Below are 21,251 nucleotides of genomic sequence, written 5' to 3'. Positions count from 1 at the left end.
GGAATCTAGGCCTCTTAAGGACCCTCTTCTCCCTAGTCTAGCTCACTGTTATTAACAAATGAAACTACCTTTTAATTTCAGTGATCACACATGAGTACACAGAATAGTAGCTTCTTAAAGACTTCTGTTGCCCTCTTTGGAAAATACTTCCAGAGCAACTGCCCCAACATATTGTTAATGTACTATGAGTAAAAGAGAATGTTCTGATTACGTGCTGTGTTTTATCCAAAAAGTTGCCTTAAAAATGAGATATTTCAAGTTTTTCTATGTTTTTCTCTCATGTTGATCAAATTAGACATTCAGTATATATTTACATCATTTACTAAAAACGGTTTTTATAATCTTTCCCTCTCCCCATCAGTCCTGGCAACTGTCGTTGTGAGAGGCGTTTGGGTTCTTAAACAGACTTTCCAACACACTTGACAGTTCCCAGAATTCTTGGGGGAAACAACATGAGTTTATTTCTAAAATAATTCATATAGATGTTTATACACCCACAAACACATTTCTTCCCTATTTAATTTATTCAGCTACATATTTTACTAACCATCTTTTAAAATGAAAGGCTGGCTGTTGCAGTTCTCTGGACTGAGCTACTTCATAATGTACACAATAGTCCAGAATTATATAAACTATACAAGATAAGAAACAATCATGCAAAATAGGATGTGCATGTAAGATAAATTAGGTAGAAACAATTTAATTTTCCTATTGGTCCAACTGTGCAAAAATGGCTGCCATGGATTATAGGCCAGGTCTGCTAGGTCATAAGCATTTTGGTTTCCTGTAGCTCAGAGCTAATCTTCAGAGCTACAGCTTCATATTAGTGGGGGTTAGAGGATGTAACAACAGAGTCAGGTAGTGCATTCCAGGCATTGACCACTCTGTTGCTGAAGTCATACTTTATTTAGTACTGGTAGCAATAGTTGTTTGTTCTGACATGCTACCTGAGTCCAGTTGCCTAATTGATGTGATCACATACAGATTTGGAGAACAGGGAAAACATGTGCATTTCTGCCAAGTAACAATGCAACGGAATTAGAGAATATTGTACAAGCTGTCATATAAGTAACAGGTCTCTGGAGATTAACATTTTTTTTAACTTTCAAACTTCCTAAAGGAGGAAGGTCCTCCGTATTGTTTCAGCTAGTGTGTGTGTGTTTTTGTGTGTGTGTGTGTGTGTGAGAGAGAGAGAGAGAGAGGGAGGGAGAGAGGGATATGTATGTATGTATGTATGTATGTATGTATGTATGTATGTATGTATGTGTTGTGGTTCCGGGCTTGGATTCTGCTTCTGTGGAAGATCGGAGTTCAAGTGAGGAAGACATGGCAGAACTATATGAGCCGGCATTGCTCAGTGAAGGGAATAGTAACCAGGATGAGGAGATGGATGTGACAAAGGATGACAGACCTGACGTATTGGAATTGTCAGGACCTTTGACCTCCTTTGGTTCCTTATCTGATCATCAGCCGGGAATGGCTGACAGGGAAGTTTTGAGGGAGTCTTCCAGTGGAGATGAGAACTTGGAAGACTTATGGTTAAATGTCAGGAACAGATGACGTATGAGGAGGCAAATCCAGCTGGAACGAAGGAGGAGGGTGAGCCAGTAATTAAGGAAATTAGCTCGTTACCTCAATGACTATAAAAGGACACAGCTGGGCTAGTACAATTTGCCAGGAACAAAGTGACTTATTGAGTGAGGACGTTACAGCAAGAAGCTCTGAGGCTTGAGATTATTTACCAGGACTGGTTTGCCGGACAGAGTAAAGATTTATTGCTGTGGACCATGGATTAAAAGCAGCCGTTATCTTGTGAGACTTCATTCTGTTTGAATTCCTTTTGAAACAGCTGCTTTCTGTTTTGTTCGCTTTAATTTGAAGGGGAGTCATAACATGTATGTATGTATGTATGGTATTCAGCTTTGTTCGGGTATTTTCCCACGTCATTATAGTTGTGCTTTTAAAGTTGTAGCAACGTTTCGGCAGATGAGATTCTGCCGAAACGTTGCTACAACTTTAAAAGCACAACTATAATGACGTGGGAAAATACCTGAACAAAGCTGAATACCATACATGTAAGTACCCGAAAACTTAAGAATCTATCTATCATCTATCTATCTATCTATCTATCTATCTATCATCTATCTATCTATCTATCTATCTATCTATCTATCTATCTATCTATCTATCTATCTATATGACATGATTTCCAGCTGCTCCAGATGTCACTGTCAACCTTTCATGTTGAAATTCACTGGATTTTAGGAAAGAGATACTGAAAACCATGAAAACCAAATTAGCCTCTGTTGCTCATTAACCCATCTAGCAAAGCCAAAAATAAAAATGAATCTAGCTGAGATACTAAAAATATATACCTGACAAAGAAACATAGAAAGACAAGGCTTATATTATATTCCACTCATAACTATGGAAATTGACTTCAGAGAAATTTGCTGGAGGTCGCTTAGGAAGCGGATTCTTAGGTAACTAAGTACCTGAGAACACATATATTAAAACCCACCACATGGTGGGAGTTGTAAAATTTCAGACATACCAAAATACATACCAAATATATTTTAAGCTCACCTTGAAAAGCATCCATACATCCTTTGGCTTGATAAATTTGAAGTATGTTCCCTGGCAGAACTAAAGTTGCCCAAGGCCGGTGTTTCTCAGAGTGTGGTCCAAGGATCACTGCATGTCCCCCAACATCCTCTCAGATAGCCACAAGATCAAAATGATTTGACAGCCAATCTTCAAATACAATGCAATATTAAAATGCCATCAAACAATTGTGAGACGTGGAAGCAGCAGTGAATGTATCCACTTTAATTTTTAATATGGTAATTATTGATAACTGTAACCCATACAAACAAAAGCCTCCATAATTGTTAGAAATAATTAGAGTCCTCCATAATTGTTAATAGTACGAAGAGCAAAAAGTTTAAGAAATGCTGCTTTAGGTTAATCCCATTAGTACCATGGATAGTTCCTAGCTATCCAACGAAAATCAGGTAGTCCTTAACTTACAACCATAAATGAGCCCAACATTTTCATTGTTAAGCAAGACAGATGTTAAGTTAATTTAGCCACATCTTGCAACCTTTTTTGCCACAGATGTTTAACAAGTCACTGCAGTTAAGTGAATCATACAGTTGTTAAATGACTCTAGCTTCCCCCGTTGAGTTTGCTTGTTGGATGCTGGCTGGGAAGGTTACATATGGGGAATCAAATGACCCCGGGACAGTGCAACCGTCATAAATGAGCCAGTTGCCAAGTACCTGAATTTTTATCATGTAACCATGGGGATTCTGCAATGGTCGTTAAGTGTGAAAACTGGTCATAAGTCACCTTTTTTCATTGACATAGTAACTTGAATAGACACTAAACAAATGGTTGTAAGTTGAGGACTACCTGTACAAGCTGTGTTCTGTAAGAGTTGGTGCATATTCCCAAACTAGCAATTTCAAGCTTGACCAAAAGGTATATTTCCCATTTTAAATAACTTGTGGCTAGCTCTGCTACACCCCTCTGTGATTTAAATGGAAAATCAGCAATATAGGCTTATTTCTATGTTAATAGCGGTGAGGTGAAATGAACAAATATCGGGAAAGCTGAGAAGGACTGACCTTCAGGTAGAAGTTGGGATTGGGGCGCACCAATAAATAAAACTAGAGAGACTGAGCACTCCTCACTTTAACGGTAAGGATAAACAGGTAATTGGAGCACCTGTAATCACTATAGAAATGCTTCCCCACAGAATTTGCTACCCATGTAGAATAACAGCCACAAGTTCCTGAATAGAAGACCCTGAATTTATAATCGGTGTAACTGATGGGCATCCTTCTTGTTTAAAATTATCAGTAATTTAGTACAGTCATCACACTTGATTAAAACATATACCACCAACTGAGCTCATTTATAGTTCCCATGGTAACTACTTCCACTAAGAAGTAGCAAAGCACCATATCAATTAATTTTTTAAAAGCTTCAGACAAGCTTGAGAGACCTATTAGTCTTTTGTTCTTTATTGTGGTGGCATTTCATTGAGGATATTTGCATGGGAGACTTTTTATCCTGCTCCACCTCCATTCATAACACTCTTTGCAAGCAATTTGCCAGGCCAGGATTGATTTAAAATCAAATTAAACAGCACACATACTTTGCATTTGTTGTAAAGCCTTTCCCTCACAATCCACCCTATGGTCATTTTGATCAGGAAATGTTTTTTAATATCAAAACCACTGAACCAATGTTGCAACTTACAATTGTTTAAGACTTGTTTCTTTTGACAGGCAAAGAATGCCATACAGATAGTGGTGGGATTCAGCCAGTTTACACCGGTTCACATGAACCGCTAGTTAAATTACACCCCCTCCTGGGCACTGCACTGCAAATGGAGGAATGAGCAATGCAGTGGCCAGCATAAGGGAAGAAGGCCGCTTTCCCTCTTTCTTCTCCCTGCTCCCCCTTCCCTTGTGCCAGCCACTCCATTTCCTGTTTCTCCATTGCAGCGCAGTGCCCAAGATCCATTTTGATAGCAGGGGGGATATAATTTAACAACCGGTTTGCCCAGGGTCAGGTTGGCCATTGAGGGAGGCTCGTCCCACGTGTGGCAGAGCTGGAGGGGATGAGCCACTCTTCACATGACAGCCAACCTGACCCTGGGTGAACCGGTTGTTAAAATATTTGAATCCTGGCACTGTATGTGCTGACTGGGTTCCTATTACACAAAAAGTGTTTTGTGCTGTTGATGGAAAACATGTTTTTGATTGGGATCCTCCACTGAATTACGCTATGCAGGTCATAGAGTTAATTGAATTCTGCAACAGCTCAGTTGTTGCAGATTTCAGCTAAAATAGATTCTGGAGGGTCTTGTAGGGCAAGTACAGCAAGGTTGGTGTGACTTGGGCTCTTCTCTACCACCCGACCCCCTGCGTGTCTGTTGAGCAATCTTGGCAGCATCTTCCTTGCCTTAATCATGGTTAGAGTTGAATTCAAACATGGTGTACTCTCTTCCTCAATTTTTCCACTACCTCTTTCCTCACAGGCGGCTTTGATTTACCTCACTTTTCCTGGTTGTTCCAAATGCATGTGTTCTGCACATTCAGACAGAAACGTGCACGCCTCAGTCCTTGCACAGATCTGGCTGTTCTGAACACAGAATGATCCAAGCACAGCACGTTTCAAACTCAAACCCACTTAGCCAATGTTTCTGAGTGATTTGGGGCCAGCCAATATCGGTTCAATTGTTGTGACATAGTTATTAGAAAAATAAAATGGAAGAGATAATAATGCACCTTATCTCGAGGAGAAAAATCAGGGATGCTACCGGTTTTGCCCGGCTCTATAGAACCGGTAACTCTGAAGAGCAGCAGACACAGAACCGGTTATGTGTCTGATGCTGTTTGGCCCACCCACTCACACTGGCTGTTACCTATTACCTAGCATAATCACCGAACCGGTAGTAACACCAATTGAATCCCACCCCTGAGAAAAATGTGCCCTAATTTGTATGTTGGTTTTATAGATTTCAAAGCACGGTCTCTGCAACCTTTATATCAATCCTATTAATACTGATCTCTTACTCTGCTAAAGAGAGGGAGAGGCATTTAAAAACAGCATGTAAAGGCCTATCTAGGAAGCTTATGGCCAAACAGCTCCTGGCTCCAGTTAACTATTTACCCAATGTCTTTTTTTTGGACTACAAAATCTGTCTCTCAACACACTTTGCTGGTTGCAGATAATTGGAATTACGATCCCACACATCTCCAATGCATCAAGTTGTGAAAGGTTCAGAGGTGGTATTCAGCAGGTTCTGACTAGCTCTGGAGAACCGGTAGCGGAACTTTTGAGTAGTTTAGAATACAACCTCTGACTGGCCCCACCCCCATCTATTCTCTGGCTCCTTCTCTGGAGTGGGGTGGGAATGGAGATTTTACAGTATCCTTCCCCTGCCGTGCCCACCAAGCCACGCCCACAGAACCGGTAGTATAATTTTTTTGAATCCCACCACTGGAAAGGTTGTAAAGCGATTCTCACAATCCTTTTAATTTCTGTATGAAAATGAGAACAAGAATGTCTTATGTTGCCCTTTATGTTAGAAAAACTAGAGCTTGGGCTTCTTTATACAATAAAGCATGATACACAAAATAGTGCCTGAACTATAGTCTCTCCAACTTTTTGAATGCGACACAAGACTACCTGCATCAAACTTTCAATTAGCTTTACAAATAAAATACGAGTTTATATTCATCACAAAATGTGATCAGAGGCTTGATCGCACCCGTAGTTTAAGACTAGAATAGAATAGAACCTGTAAGGGATTTTGGAGGTCTCCTAATCCAGCCCCTTGCTCAAGCAGACCTTATACCAAATCAGATCAGTGATTGTTTAGTCTCTTCTTAAAAACCTCCAGTGGTTAATTGTCCTCACTGTTAGGAAATTTCTCCTTAATTCCAGGTTGCTTCTTTCCTAGGTTTCCATCCATTGTTTCTTCTCCTGCCTTCTGGTGCTTTGGAGAATAATTTGACCTCCTCTTCTTTGTGGCAGCTCCTCAGATACTGGAATACTGCTATCACATTACCTCTAATTCCAACCCAGATCCTGCATCCGTTCTTTATATGGTTTAGTCTCCAGGCCTTTGATCATCTTAGTTGCTCTTCTCTGAACTTTTTCCAAGATCTCAACATCTTTTTTGTATGGTGGCCAATATTGATTGTAGTATTCCAGGTGTGGTCTTACTATACTTTTATAAAGTTGTACTAATACTTCATGTAACCTTGATTCTATGCGTTTATATAACCCAGGATTGTATTAGCTTTTTTGGCTGCTGCTGCACACTGCTGGCTCCTATTCAAGTGATCTACTAGGACTCATCCCCAAGTTACTGTTTTTGAGCCAGGTCTCGCCTAATCTGTACTTATACCTTTGATTTTATTCTGCCTAAATGAAAAAAAAATTCTTTTCTCCATATTAAAATTCATTTTGTTGGATAGGACCCATTGTTGAAGTTTGTCAAAATCTTTTTGGGATGTTGGCTATTCTTGCCAGTTTAGTGTTACCTGAAAATTTGTTGAGTTCCCCTTCTATTCCCTCATCTAAATCATTTATGAAGATACTGGGCCTAAGATGGAGCCTTGTGGTACCCCACTGCTTACTTCTTTCCATGTGGATGCAGTACCATTAAGGACTACTTGTTGAGTGCCGTTTGTCAGCCAGCTACAAATCCATCTGGTGGTGATGTTGTCTATACCACATTTTCCTAGCTTACCAAGTAGGTTGCAGTCTACTTTGTTAAATGCCTTACTGAAATCTAAGTATACTCTGTCCACAGCATTTTGCTGGTCTACTAATTTAGTCGCTTTATCAAAAAATAAAATAAGATTGATTTGGCATGATTTTTTTTTATAACAAACCTGTGCTGGCTATTAGGTATAACTTTATTTGCTTCTAGTTGTTCGCAGATCTTTTCCAGGGTCTTCCCAGGTATTGATGTTACATCTTCTTCTTGTGAAGATGGAGAGGACAGAATGCAAGTCATATTTAGAGCCAATGCATTATTAAATGCAATATATTACTAAAAATGTAAAAAAGAGGAAAACTTCTATCATCTTGAGGGCTGTGTAGAAGATCAAGAAGCATATCTAGTTGGTAGCGCTGTCATCTGAGATTCACCCAGGTTACTTATTTTCCCCCCAAATTCACTTGCTTTGATTTGGGGCAATGTTTATACGTCGTATTTTGTTATTCCCAGAAGCAACAAAAACTAAATACTAAGTCTTATTTTTTCTGAATATCACATTTGCCCCAAACCCCAATTTTAGTTTTCACTACACCTGAAAGGTTGATATATGGTTGCAAGCCCCACATATGTCAAGGCAGGCAGAGATTGGGAGTTATTGGCTTCACATATACTCGTTTCTTTCTCTGTTTGCCGTTTCTTCTCTAGAGTGAGCTGTAGATCACAGGCAAACAGGAGCCAAGGCGATTTTCCAGGCTCACACATACACATTCACACACATAAGACACACAGAGACCATTTTCTGCCCAGCCAATTTGAAAATCAAAGAATAGCTGTAGCTCTTGCAGAAAAGTTAAGGCAGCCGAGGCAGGATATCCAAGCAGCAGTGCTTACCTTCTCTTCTTCTGCCCAAGAAAGGAGAGCTACCATCTTGAAACTGTCTCCTCCTCTCCCTCCCCATCCCTTCCCCAGGTTTCTTTCACAGCATCGAAACAATAGTACACCCTAACGACCAAGGGCTTCTTCTGGCATTTACATTTTATTAACATTTATTTTGTTAATTGTTTTACTCTTACATTACAATCGTCTGGTGGTTTATTACTCCTTTTCATTTTTCCTGAAAATAAATAGAGAAGTGAACTGTGTAAGCTGGGTGCTTTCTGGAGTTTTGGTTAAACTTCATGATTGGATCACCATCTTAGATCTTTGCAAAAAAAAAAAAAAAAAGCACAGCTCTTCCTTTCAAAAATGATGGCATTTGAAAGAAAAACTACCATAGCCTTACTTCTGGCTATGCAAGCTGAGAGGAAGCACAAGGAATCTTGTTCTTGAAATAAACACATTGGATATAGGTTACAAAAAATAATAATAATCAAATCCTCATTTAATTGTGTAGGTTAAGTCAGTTATAAATGGATCCCAGACTCTGACTTGATGCTTAGGAGCACAATCAACTATTTAACCTTCCCTGAGTTAAATGCCACTTGGGGAGGGACAGGCATGGCAATTGGGGGGGGGGACAGGACAAAGATTAAATGTTCCAGCAGAGCTGACACTCGAATCAGCAAACTGGGGTATAAAATCACCCACTTATTTATTTCCATCACTAATTTTGCAGCTTGGGCAATGGTTCTCGGCTAGCAAACTACGCACAAAGCAGGCTTCATAATGAGAACTGGGAGGTGGATTTTGCAAGCAAGACAATGCTCAGTTCCATCATAGAGAAGATGAAGAGGATGGCTCCCTGCTCTTCACAGTTGTGAGACTTCGCTTTCATGCTTCTCCACAGCTTTGTGGACATCTGCCCTTGGAGCCAACGCCAGAAGAACTAACACAATTCAGGTATAATTCACACAATTCAAGGAAGGCCTTCTGAACTTAAGCTATTGAGGCAGTTTTCTACATGAAATAATTTCTCTTAGGTTTGGCCAGATCATGATCTCCGTAGTATGGGAAATCAACCGTTCTTTGCAGTGATCACGTGGCGCCTGCGAATATAAAAGTCCTGGGCATGTACAGAGCTTGCCACTGTGCAAGTGTCTGAAGCAGAGAAAGGACTTCTATGTGGGCACTGGCCTTAAGCCTGCTGCAGGTACCTGCATCCATTAATAAGCTGATCAATAGCACTTCTGTAAGACAGAATTGGGGAGGGAGGGCGGATTTAAGGCAGTGGTACAACAAGTGAAATCTTTATTGTCTATGCAGAGGTAGCAGGCCATTTCTTGTGCTTAAGGGGTTCTGCCATGAGTAAAAGGAGCAGAGGGTCACTGCTTAAGGATGGAAAGGGCATAAAAGGGGAAGGTCTCTTGCCCTGTAATGCTTTTTCTTGTAGCTACTCAGATGTACCCCTGTATTCCAATAAACATCACCGAAACTGGGGGTACTTTCCTATTTTCCCTTCCACAGTGGCAGCCAACTCTATTATCTGCAGCATTAACATTCTCTCTCTCTCTCTCTCTCTCTCTCTCGCTTTCTCTCCCTTAAGATTCTCCTTTAATTTTTTTCCTCTTGTTCCTGGCAGGACAGCGAATGACAGAGGTGGCCAGTGGCATACAGAGTGGAAAGATACGCATGGACTATCCAAATCAGGCAACCTGCTAGCATGCAACTGCCAGGGCAGCACTTGGCACAAAACAGGTAGCAGCCACAGACTTTCTAGGAAGAACCTGTGGAACAGTAGAGCATGTTCTGAATTCATTCCTGATTTAGAGGAAAACCCCATCCCTCTTCCAAGAAGAAGTTTAAACAACCAGAGAAGCAGTCATTAGTAGTGGTAGTGGTGGCGGGTGGTGGAACTCGCTGAAAATTTAAATTCTCCTTTTCCAATAGCTCCTGGAAGTTCCGGCTAGGAAGAAGACCACGTTTCTCTCCCTCCCCTCTGATGCAGTCATCAGTAGCTAAGTCAGGAAGAAAAAAAAAATGTTCAAGTCACGGGGTTGCACAGCAGCAGCAGCAGCAGCAGCAGCCAACACTAACATTCAAGTCATATTTTCACTATGTACATCGTAAGTGAGGCATGGTTTCGCCTGCCAGAAGATGTCCAGCCCTGACAAAGCAGTCACACGCTGTTATCTGATTCGTTTCTCTACCGAGTACACAGAGATGTAGTAATCGTTGCTTCCAACTGCCAGGTGAGGCTGTGGATAGAGAAAGAGAGGGGGGGGAAAGTACATTATGTACACAGGTAGAAGTAGGGACTTATTAATTCTGATTGGCCTTAATTGGCAGCCAAAATGTGTGCTTAGCACTAACTTTCCTCCTCCCACAAAGGGAAAGGGATTGGCTTTAGGATCAAAGGCATTTTTCGTTTCACCACTGCAGAGGCACCTCCCTCCTTCTCTGTCTCAGTGTGAATGGAGGGAGGGTGAATCTCATGCCTACAATTCATCGCAGGGAGATTCAGAAAGCAGGGAAACAGCTAGCTGTTTTTCTGAAGTGAGGCAAGAAAATTGCTAGCAACTTCTCAGGGGTTTGAGGTATACAATACAGCCATGAGGTTGTCTAATATACAGAAAGCTTCCTCTGGGTGAGTGCTCAAACTTTATCCACACCTCACTAAATAAAATAGGCACCAGGTTGACTGAAAGATCAGGAATATCGACAAGCTGAGGCGGCTTCATTATTGTGGACTGGATTTTACTTTCATTTAAAAAAAAATGCATAAAAGTTGCTCATAAATATTCTCACATGTTAAACAGGTGAGTTTTTTTTTCATTCAGTAGCACTTGAGCCTTCTGATCTAGTAATAGGAATAGCATTAGAATTTTGTGAAATGAACCGTTAGTGTAGTATATGTATATTTATTTTAATATTCTGTGCTGCCTTCCAGAATCAAGTTTTCCTGGGACAGCTTACAGTACAGTAAAAGCACATTGTAAGAAACCTAAAACTAAAATAATAAATGTAATGCCATTTATAAATTATAAAACTGTAATGAATGATATGCCCTCTGGATACCTTTACCAATCCTGCTTTTAAAAACACATTCAATTCTAGAAGTGAAGTTCTATATCAGAGAAAAGGGACTGACCCAGTGTGGATGAAAAGCTAGGCAGCTGATGGCACCTACTCTCTGGCCCATGAATCCATCATAATACTTGATATTGTTGATCAGCTCACCATGCCCATTGTAGATAGCAGTGAACTGATTCATAGAACCGCTGCAAAGTAAAACAGAACAATGTTAAACTTCCAAAGGCTAAGACCTAAGAGCAGATTTTTTTCCGCTCTGTTAATCTACTATGGATTCCAAGACATCTCATACCAGCCAAGTGATAGTTGTTGTTTTTTTTAAACTCTTTGAATGTTCAATATAACCTCTTCCAAAAACAATCTTGGAGCAAAAGATGGAGTTGCTCAACAAAAGTCACAGGTATAGGATTAGAACATGCAACTTCGGGATGGTCTGATTTGATAGCTCAAATGGCAGGCTGATGAACTTGGACATAGGACATTGGCTATTCTCAAAAAAGGAAATGCTTCTTCAGTGAGTTTAACCACAATGAACAAAAGCCAAGGTGCTGAATTTAAGGAAAATGTTAAGAGATAAGACACAGCTTCACAAAGCAAAGGAAATGATGTATTATTTATATTAAAATAAAAATATATTATGGACAGCAAAAAGGAGATGATTATTAGATGGTAACAAAGAGATACATACAACTCATAAAAAGCTGCCATTTATTGGTGGTCCACATATTTGCAATTCAGATACGATATGCTTAATTAAGGAAAAGAAACTGAAGTGTCTTTAAGAATAAAGTAATTCTTTCCTATGATTTCTGGAAGAACAAAAAGCTCCTTGGCTGAAAACCTTTAGATCTTACCATGCAAATAAGTTGGCTTGGGGATGAATGTCCAAAGCTGTTAATCCTTTGACTATCTGGAGGACCTTTACTGATTCTGGCATTCTTGGATCAAAGAAACGGACGTCTCCATTTACGCTGCAGACAGATGAAGCAACGGACTATTAATAACTTGTCCCAACATGGAAAAGAGACGGTGTATCTCAGAAACTTCTCATTAGTGTCAAATTAAGCAAGTTAATGATTAGTTTATCAACATTTCTCCTTTGCCTTGTTCATCCTTGTGAGCCTCTTTTTCAGGAAGTATCCACAAAACTCGAGATAGTATAGAAATCACGAACATATTTGATTCAGCTCATTTATATATAAGGTAATAATGCATACGGTATGGGTCATTTCATTTTTTATTTCTCCAACCATGTGTAATGATCCTGGGAAAAAGGAGGAAGACTCTCAACCTAGACAACTACTATGCCAAATGTATTTCAGTCCACAGAAACAAAAGGGGTATAGGAAGTGTCTCAGAAGGGACCCTCCCTAGTTTTCCAGAGACTAAAAATAAAGAAGGGAAAAGATTTGCAAGACTTATCAATGTAACCTTACAATAAGTATAGAGCTAATAATCTTGGTTATGCTTCTTACCTGGACTACAGATAGTCCTTGACTTATGACCTACCTGAAAAGGGGACTTATGACCCGGATTCAAAGTTCCAATGGTCAGCCCATGGTCAGATGTCTGCACTCTGGATGCACTGAAGGCTGTTTGCGGTGTCCCATGGTCATTTGACTATGTCTGATGATGGTTTGCTGAAAACTGACAGTTACTTCTGTTTTTTGGGAAAACAGCACCATAGCAAACACTGGGTTTGTTTAACAACAAACGCACATCACAGACAGGCAGCAGTAACTTAAGACATGTTTGTGACATTTTTTTAGAATGAATGATTTTGAAAGTGGAGGGAGTGTCATTCAGCTTATATAATAATTACCAAGAAATTCAAATTAAGATTGTTGGAATATTGAATATTGACCTCAGCCTCTCTTGCACTTGCATTAAGAGAAATGATCACAAACAACTGGAAAAAAGAAACCACAAAAATGGCATCAATAAGTCTGGTCAAAGCCTTGAATGTCAGTGCAATCATTTAAATGCCAATATTGAAATGTAGCAGGCAGTAATGGGAAATCTTTAGCTGCTTTTAAAGCTGCTTTTCTTCAGACACATCAAGAACTCAGACATTAGGGCAGCAATAGGTGCTGCCAAGGACCTTTAGATTTGAGAGGGTCTATCCTGGAGCCCTTGGGATGTTACCTGTCCTGGTCCTGCCATTAGAGAGTTCTCAAGGGATGATTCGTCAAACCTGGCAACTTTGAAATGTGTGGCCTTCAGCTGTCTGGAGAATCTTGGGAGTTGGAAGCCCACACATCTTAAAGTTGCCAAGTTTGAAAGAATGTGTTCCAGCAGAAGGCAAATAAAGGTGTGATAGACTACTTCAATTTAACAAACCTAGGAACACCTGGGTGTGTGTGTGTGTGTGTGATGGCGGGTTAGGAAGAGAAAGGAACAGAAAAGAAGAGGGAAAGGAAGACAATTATAATATGTGAAGCAGAAAAAAAGAGAGATGCTGTTAGCCCCTGTTGGAAATCAAACACTCTAAATTAAATACACAGATTGTTTTTCATACAAGGAGAAACAATGTAATTCCAATATTTTAAAGTTTCTGATACCAAACCATTGTTAAAACAAAACTTTAATTGTATGTGATCCACTGTTCCTGCAGCTGTAAAAAGGGAAGAAAACTGCCAATAATTTTGCCAACAGCAATGGCATGAAACATGCAGAGCTCATTCCAGGGTCAGCCTTCAGTTTTTAGACTCTATGACCTTGGGTAAGTTTAGCAATCGTATCTGTAGTGCCCTTATTGTAAATAAAGGTAAAAATAATTTGATTTTAAAAAATACTATAGCATCCTCTTCATGTGGTTCAGAAATGAATGAATACTGATTTTAACTTTTCCTCTACCCTTTTATGGAACTAGATTAATCATGCAATAAATAAAATTTAAAAAATCTAATTATATATATGTATGTATGTATGTATATGTATATGTATATGTATATGTATATGTATATATGCATATGCATATGCATATGCATATATACATATACAATGTTTTTTTCTTCATCCTGATTGGTTGGGAATCTTGGTCTGTGTTTATTGGTCTTGGAGTTTGCTGTGTTCTGCTTGATTGGTGTTTCTAATATCTTCTGCCTGTTTTGTAGCTTTTTTTTGGTCTTGATTTGCTGGCAACATTGTGTTTCCTGTATTGGAGGCTTTTAGTGTGGCTTGGCTCTGAGTAAACGGACGGCTATCATTTATTAGGAAGCTAGGTTTCATCTGGGTGCCTGGTTGGGGTGTTTGAGCTGGAGGTATCGGGGGAGGGGTCTGTTTGTGCCCATGTATTTGCCTGGCTTGTGGTGTGAAGATTTTTTTTGAGACCTAGAAAATGAACAGACCTATGGAACAGCTGTCCTGCCCTACATAAGAGTTACTACAGACAAAATCAGTAAGATACTACACAGGCATCACATCAAGACTGCCTTCAAAACAGACAAAAAAATAGCAGCCATCCTAAGAAACCCCAAAGATAAAATTGACCTGGAAAACCAAGGCATATATGAAGTCCCCTGTGCATCATGCCCTGCCACATACATTGGACAGACCAACAGAAGAATAAGTATCTGCCTGGATGAACACAAAAATGCAGTAAAAAAGCTGGAACACACTTCCTCACTAGTCCAACACATGAAAGCCGCAGGTCATAGCATCAACTTCAATGGAACCAAAACCCTAGCCACTATAGAAAACCCCAGCTACAGAATTATCAGAGAAGCCATAGAGATTGAAAAAAGACCTGAAAGCATGAATAGAAGAGATGACTCCACCAGACTGTCAATTATTTGGAAGCCTGCACTCACAAACAAAAAAATCTCCACACCACAAGCCAGGCAAACACCTGGGCACAAACAGATCCCCCCTGATACCTCCAGCTCAAACACACCCCAACCAGGCACCCAGCTTCCTAATAAATGATAGCCGTCTGTTTACTCGGAGCCAAGACGCACTAAAAGCCTCCAATACAGGAAACACAATGTTGCCAGCCAATCAAGACAAAAAAAGCTACAAAACAGACAGAAGATATTAGAAACACCAATCAAGCAGAACAAAGCAAACTCCAAGACAAATAAACACAGAGCAAGACTCCCAACCAATCAGGATGAAGAAAAAACCATTCTGGCACAGCAGTAGGCTAGCCCCAAATTTAAAACTGAAACGGCTGTGAAAATCTGACTCACAGACGAACACAATACAGAAGCTGATGATGGCAGATGAGATTCTGCCGAAACGTTGCTAATATATATCTGTTAGTTCTTCTCTATTTTCTTCTACATTACTATCTGTAATTAATATTTTTTGCTCTGTCTGTTTTGACAATTTCAGTGTTTAACTTAATCTTGACTGTTTCTACTTTCATTCTTCTATTTCTGCACATGGGATTCCTCCCCTTATTAAAGGTTATTTATTGTTCCTTCTTTTATAACCGCCATATGGGATATTGTTTCTTTATCTACTTGTCTTATTGGATCTATCAGTTATTACTATTTCTTTTAAAATCTCTTCAAACTGCCAGTCCTTCTTATTTTTTTCCCTCTTAACACATACCACCTAGATTATTTCTGCTCTACAGTTATTTTTCTCCTGTCTAGACTATAACTAATTTATATTTGTCCTTCATGCCCATAGCCTTCTTTCTTAGGAATGAATGTATTTGTGGGGTCCTCAGTGCTCTCTGAGCTTGGTTGTTTTCTTGCGGATGTTTCATTACCCAACTAGGTAACATAATTAGTGCACTGATATTCAACTCTTAGCTACACATATTCTCTTCTCTTGGTACTAATGTATTTATTTCCTTTATCTGTATGCTGCCTATTTCCAAAGGCTTCCAAAAACATGTCTCTCTTTGCAAAAGTGTCAGTAATTTTTTTTTTGCAGGATTCTTTGATTGTTACCATTAATTTCTTTTCTTTAGGTCTTGCCCTTTCCTCAGACTGCAGAATGTTCCAATATTTGACCATTTCCCTTTAATTATTAGGAGACTAATATCTAAAGCATTTAATTATTATTACTACTGCTACTGCTACTAACAATGCTAGCTGTATTCAGCAGGACCTTTTGCTGGGAGGGTCACATTCTTCCAGAATTATCTGAATGGTTAAAAAAATCAATCAAAAGAGGATTTCCACAGGGAGAATGAATGGCAGCTACAGGTCCATCGGGAGTGTACTAATTCATGGAGGAACTCCAAGAGTTGTAATAGCAATAGTGCACTGATATGGAAATAAAAACAGAGCTCTAATAATAGGATGAATGATGGAAGCACCAATATTTGATTCACTGTGCACAGATTAGGTGGAAGCTGATAGTGAACTGCTTGAAGGCTGAGAGCTTATAATTCCTTTCTACCTGAAAGATAAACCATGGTCTAAGCCAGCTTGTCTTAAACTTGTTAATCTCTAGTTTTGTTGTCTGCAAATGATGGAAGTCACAGTCCATCAGAATTGGAGGCCTTCAAATTGAGTAAAAAACAACAACACACAACTGATACTGATGCAGGGAAAAAAGATTGTATTTTTCAGCCAGGCAATTAGAAAATCCAGTTGCCAGTACTCAATACTATGAAATGAAAGCCACAAGGAGAAGATGCCCCAACTTTCACACCTGGTGTTAAGCTGCCAGTGGTGTAGCAACGTTATCATGCAGCACACCTGCCCTACAGAGAGAACAGGGGCACTAAAGTGGGTGGAGTAGGGTGGGGTGGGGAGAAGTAAGATAGATGTAGGTCTAGACTTGTATTCCAAAATAACAATTTGAACCATGTATATTACCATGCATACCACCCAACTATTTGATTAAAATATTTATACTGGTACACTGTATCACACAGCACGAGCAGCAAAGTGATTATAGAAATAAGTCAATGGTTTATATTTCTGGTGCCCTAACACTTTCTTGAATAACCTGTATAGTTCAGAGCCTTTGTTTCTTCCATTTTTACACAGAGTGAGACCTTTATTTATTATGCTAAAATGGTCCAGCTCTGGCATTGTTAGTGCTGCAAAAACTAAAACGGCCTCCTGAGTGACAAAACATTTTGAATTTCAAACAACCTCTTTGGGGTTTGAAATAGTGGCCTTGAGTTCACAAAACGCTTGTTTCAATTCTCTTGGAAGTGTCACATGCTCAAATAAATCTCTATTCAGGCTCAGGCCATTTCCACCTCAAAACACTTTTGGGAATGAATGGTTTGGAACACCTGCAGTGAATTTGAAGCCAAGCATTTCAAGCACAAACCATTTGGAGTCCAAAACATTTTGCACACTCCTACAAGGAGTCTTTCCATGCCTTGCTACCAATTAATGGCTTGCTTCTGTAACAATCTAAATAGAAATAGAAATTTCTGCATTGGAAGTAGTGAACAATTGTAATTTGCTAGCAACATATAACTGAGTGATCAGATTAGATTCAAATCATCTTAAAGAAAAAAAATCCTTCTAACAAAAGATTCTGTATGTGCTACAACAGCTTTTACTGCATTTTTGTTTACATCCATCGCTACAATCAATAAAAACAGAAATTCTGTCCCTAAAGTTGACTCTCACTCTTAAGACTACATTTGTACTAAAATAATTGACAATTCTTTTGGAAAGGTTTATTGGGCTAAGGCAACATTGAGATTCTCACATCACCTTCAAGGAGTTCTGGTCATTGTAGTGCTTGAGACTTAGTTACTGGGTAAAAATTATTTGAAATATCTACCTACTGCTGAAAAACAAAAGTAATTGTGAGTAATTTGTTCAGAGTCAAAGGAATGTGATTTTTAGATTTGTTTCACAGGCAGAAGAAAAGACATGACAATATTTGTTTATCTACAACTGCTGTCACTTTTTCTGTGCCCTTTCTTACTACAATCATAAAAGCAGAATGTGTAGAAAGAAAAAGAGATGTCCCCAGATCCCACAAGAAGTAAAGAGACACTCAAGCTGCTTGGTGTTTCTCTTGCAGACAGATCACACCTCTGAAGTTAGACCTGACCTTGCTCTCTCTACCTGTGAAGGAAGGAGGAAAGAGGAGCGGGGTGGTAGATGATTATTTTTCTCCTCTGTATACCTTTCTGTCACACAGATCTCTAATTAATCTTTTGCTGTCTTCTAAGTCAATAAATGTCCATATTCATGATCTTAGGTTTTCCTGGCTGTGAATCTATGTTCTTTAAATACTGTTGCTCAACCAGTGCAATTATAACATCTTTAAAACGGGTGTCCTCCATATGTGCTGGAAGTCAACTCCTGGGATTGCAGGGTGAATAACCTGCAGACTATCAGAAGTTGCTTAACGAGGAACTTTCAGCATCTCTCCTGCCATGGCATAGTGGGTGGAGTGTAGGAATGTCACCCTAAATTACATTGTTCATCCAGGCTCAGAAATGCTGCATGTGCCTAATACGACCAGATTTCAAATTTGGTAAAGGGGGCTTTTCCTGCTTTAGACAAAGAAATTTTCCCTTGAAAGATCTGTTGGGTGGTTTGGGGTGTGTGTGTGTCTTTGGGGACCCAGTGGGTTCCCGAGTTCTGTAGGCTGCCCAAGAAGAAAGCTGCCCTGGCATCAGCTGCTCTTTGGGGAGCAGCTCGTGTGCTACCAGTTCCCTCCTCTGACTGTGGAAGACATCTGCGCTCTTCAGCTGTGCACTTTTTGGGCATGTTTTAAGACCAAATTAATAACTTACTTTTATAGCTTACCCTTTCTCCTGGAAGGGCTATGTGGGTTTGTTTTTTGTTTGCTTTTAATGTTGTAGCCATGATTTGTTTTGCCAGTTTAGACTGCTTTTGATTTGTGACTAGTGTATTGTTTCATAATATTACATATTTTATTTGGATGTTCATTATTCTTTATTGAATTTTGCTAGACGCCAGCATGGGACCATGTGGGATACAAGTATACTAAATAAATAACCAGTAGTGAGTACATAAGGAGGCAAAGGGGCTTAGTCCTGGGATGACAGAAATGAAGTCACGCATCTTTTAGGCAATATCAGCTGATAGTCAGCTCCTGCTGTTGCTACTGACTTACACTGGGAAGCTCAGGGCTTTGTCTAGTATTAGCCAGGACTCTATCACTGGATTTGCACAACAGATTTAACCTAGTGATCATATCTGCTTATTTCCTTGATTCGCAAAATACATTTCTAGCTTGCCTTTCTTCTGGGGCATCCTGTTCAATGTGTATTCACAAAGATTACATTCTTCCCCTTCTATATAGCAATTGGCCTGAGGTCTCCTTAGCTTCAGGAAATTTGCTGTATCAAAATTCTTCATGGCATGCCTGAATTGCATTCTCTTTTGGCAAAACAAACTGAACAGCATGTTACTGAAGATAATAGGAAAGTTATATGGGAGTCAACACCTACCCTGTTGTTTCAAGGAACATTTGAGTCCCTTCTGAATTTGAATGAGAAATGCTATTGCTGAAAACTCTGACGCTTACCCAATAGCAAGGGCAGCCTGTGGAGGTTAATTCAGAATCAAGGCTTTGAGGAAACCACCACACAGGGACTTCCAGGGGTACCTGTCAACAGTGGTGTTCCCCAAGGCAGTGTTCTAGGACCAACTCTCTTCATATTCTACATAAATGACCTCTGTGATCATATTAAGAGCAACTGTGTTCTCTTCACTGATGATGTAAAGCTATTCAACACCACAGACAATACTGCTACTCTTCAAAAAGACCTGGTCAAACAAACGGCAACTTCAAATCTCAAGAAGTAAATGCTCTGTCTTACATATTGGCAAAAAAATATCAGAAAATAAAATACAAGCTGAATAGTCAAGACCTTGTTGATGATCCAAACTCTGTCAAGGACCTTGGAATTCTCATCTCAATTCTGATCTAAGTGCTAGAGCCCACTGTAACTACATAGCTAAAAAGGCATTAAGAGTTGTTAACCCAATCTTACGTAGCTTTTTCTCTGGTAATATTACATTAATAACTAGAGCATACAAAACATTTGCTAGACCAATACTCGAATACAGCTCATCAGTCTGGAACCCACATTACGTATCTGATATTAACACAGTTGAGAAAGTCCAGGAATATTTCACAAGAAGCGTTCTCCACTCCTCTACTCATTGGAGAATACCTTATGCCACCAGACTTGAAATTCTAGACTTAGAAAACCTACAACTACGCCGCCTTTGGTCCGATCTAAGTATAGTATATAAAATCATACATTGCAATGTCCTACCTGTCAATGAATACTTCAGCTTCAGCCATAACAACACAGGAGCAAACAATAGATACAAACTCAAGGGTAATCGCACCAAACTTGATTACAGGAAATACAACTTCAGCAACAGAGTGGTCAATGTCTGGAATACTCTACCTGACTCTGTGGGTTCTTCCCCAAACCCCAAAAACTTTAACCTTAGACTGTCTACTATTGACCTCACCCCTTTGTTAAGAGGTCTGTAGGGGGCGTGCATAAGTGCACCAACGTGCCTACCGTTCCTGTCCTATTGTTTCTTTTATTTTTTTATTTTTCTTATATGTATCCATATATTCATAACTATGTTTTTACTTATACCTATTATCTTGTAAGGAATTGACAAACCAAACAAACAAACAAACAAACAAACAAACAAACAAACTGAAGATGTCTCTGCAAAAGCAGAGCTGATGACCATGGCAAAGAACCTCCCTGGATAAAGACAGGATGAGAGATTGCCTAAATGTGCTCTGAATGGCTGCTCCTGATGAGGAGACTGCAGGGTAGCATTTTTCTGTGGGTTTGAGTACGGGGAGACAAAGGATCAGTCAACTTGCTCACAAGCACATCCGAACCTGTTAAAGGACACTAAGTTTCTAATCACTTTCGGAAATTGTCTATTTACCAATCTGAAAAGACCTTAGGAACAACAAGTCATTAGGTGAGTTTGTTCAACTCTGAACAAAAGAAAAAAAATTGTAAGCTTAAGAACTTAAAGAATTTGAATTAAACACAAAACGCTAAATAAGAATTTGATCTAAGAAAGTTGTAAATGGATTAAGGCTCTAGATACATTTGGAGTGTTGACTTTTACTATAAGGT

General features: G+C 39.5%; 1 protein-coding gene across 3 annotated transcripts in view; it reads right to left on the bottom strand.

Annotated features, from left to right (window-relative positions):
* Nucleotides 1-8,263: 8,263 nt before the first annotated feature.
* RPTOR (regulatory associated protein of MTOR complex 1) overlaps nucleotides 8,264-21,251 on the bottom strand; it is a 409,502-nt gene continuing 396,514 nt past the window's right edge. For all 3 annotated transcript variants that reach the window (XM_026667263.2, XM_026667262.2, XM_087955978.1), the window contains 3 exons: nucleotides 12,070-12,186; nucleotides 11,274-11,403; nucleotides 8,264-10,380 (listed from right to left, as the gene is read on the bottom strand). In XM_026667263.2, the coding sequence (XP_026523048.1) occupies nucleotides 10,312-10,380; nucleotides 11,274-11,403; nucleotides 12,070-12,186 (316 nt within the window). In that variant the 3' untranslated portion in view covers nucleotides 8,264-10,311. The remainder of the gene's footprint in view (nucleotides 10,381-11,273; nucleotides 11,404-12,069; nucleotides 12,187-21,251) is intronic.

This window comes from Notechis scutatus, chromosome 2 (genome assembly GCF_049901735.1).
Source record: "Notechis scutatus isolate UNSWTSFEM ecotype Mainland chromosome 2, rNotScu1.2, whole genome shotgun sequence".
Taxonomy (NCBI): Eukaryota; Metazoa; Chordata; class Lepidosauria; order Squamata; family Elapidae; genus Notechis; species Notechis scutatus.
This window is presented reverse-complemented; position numbering and strand designations above follow the sequence as displayed.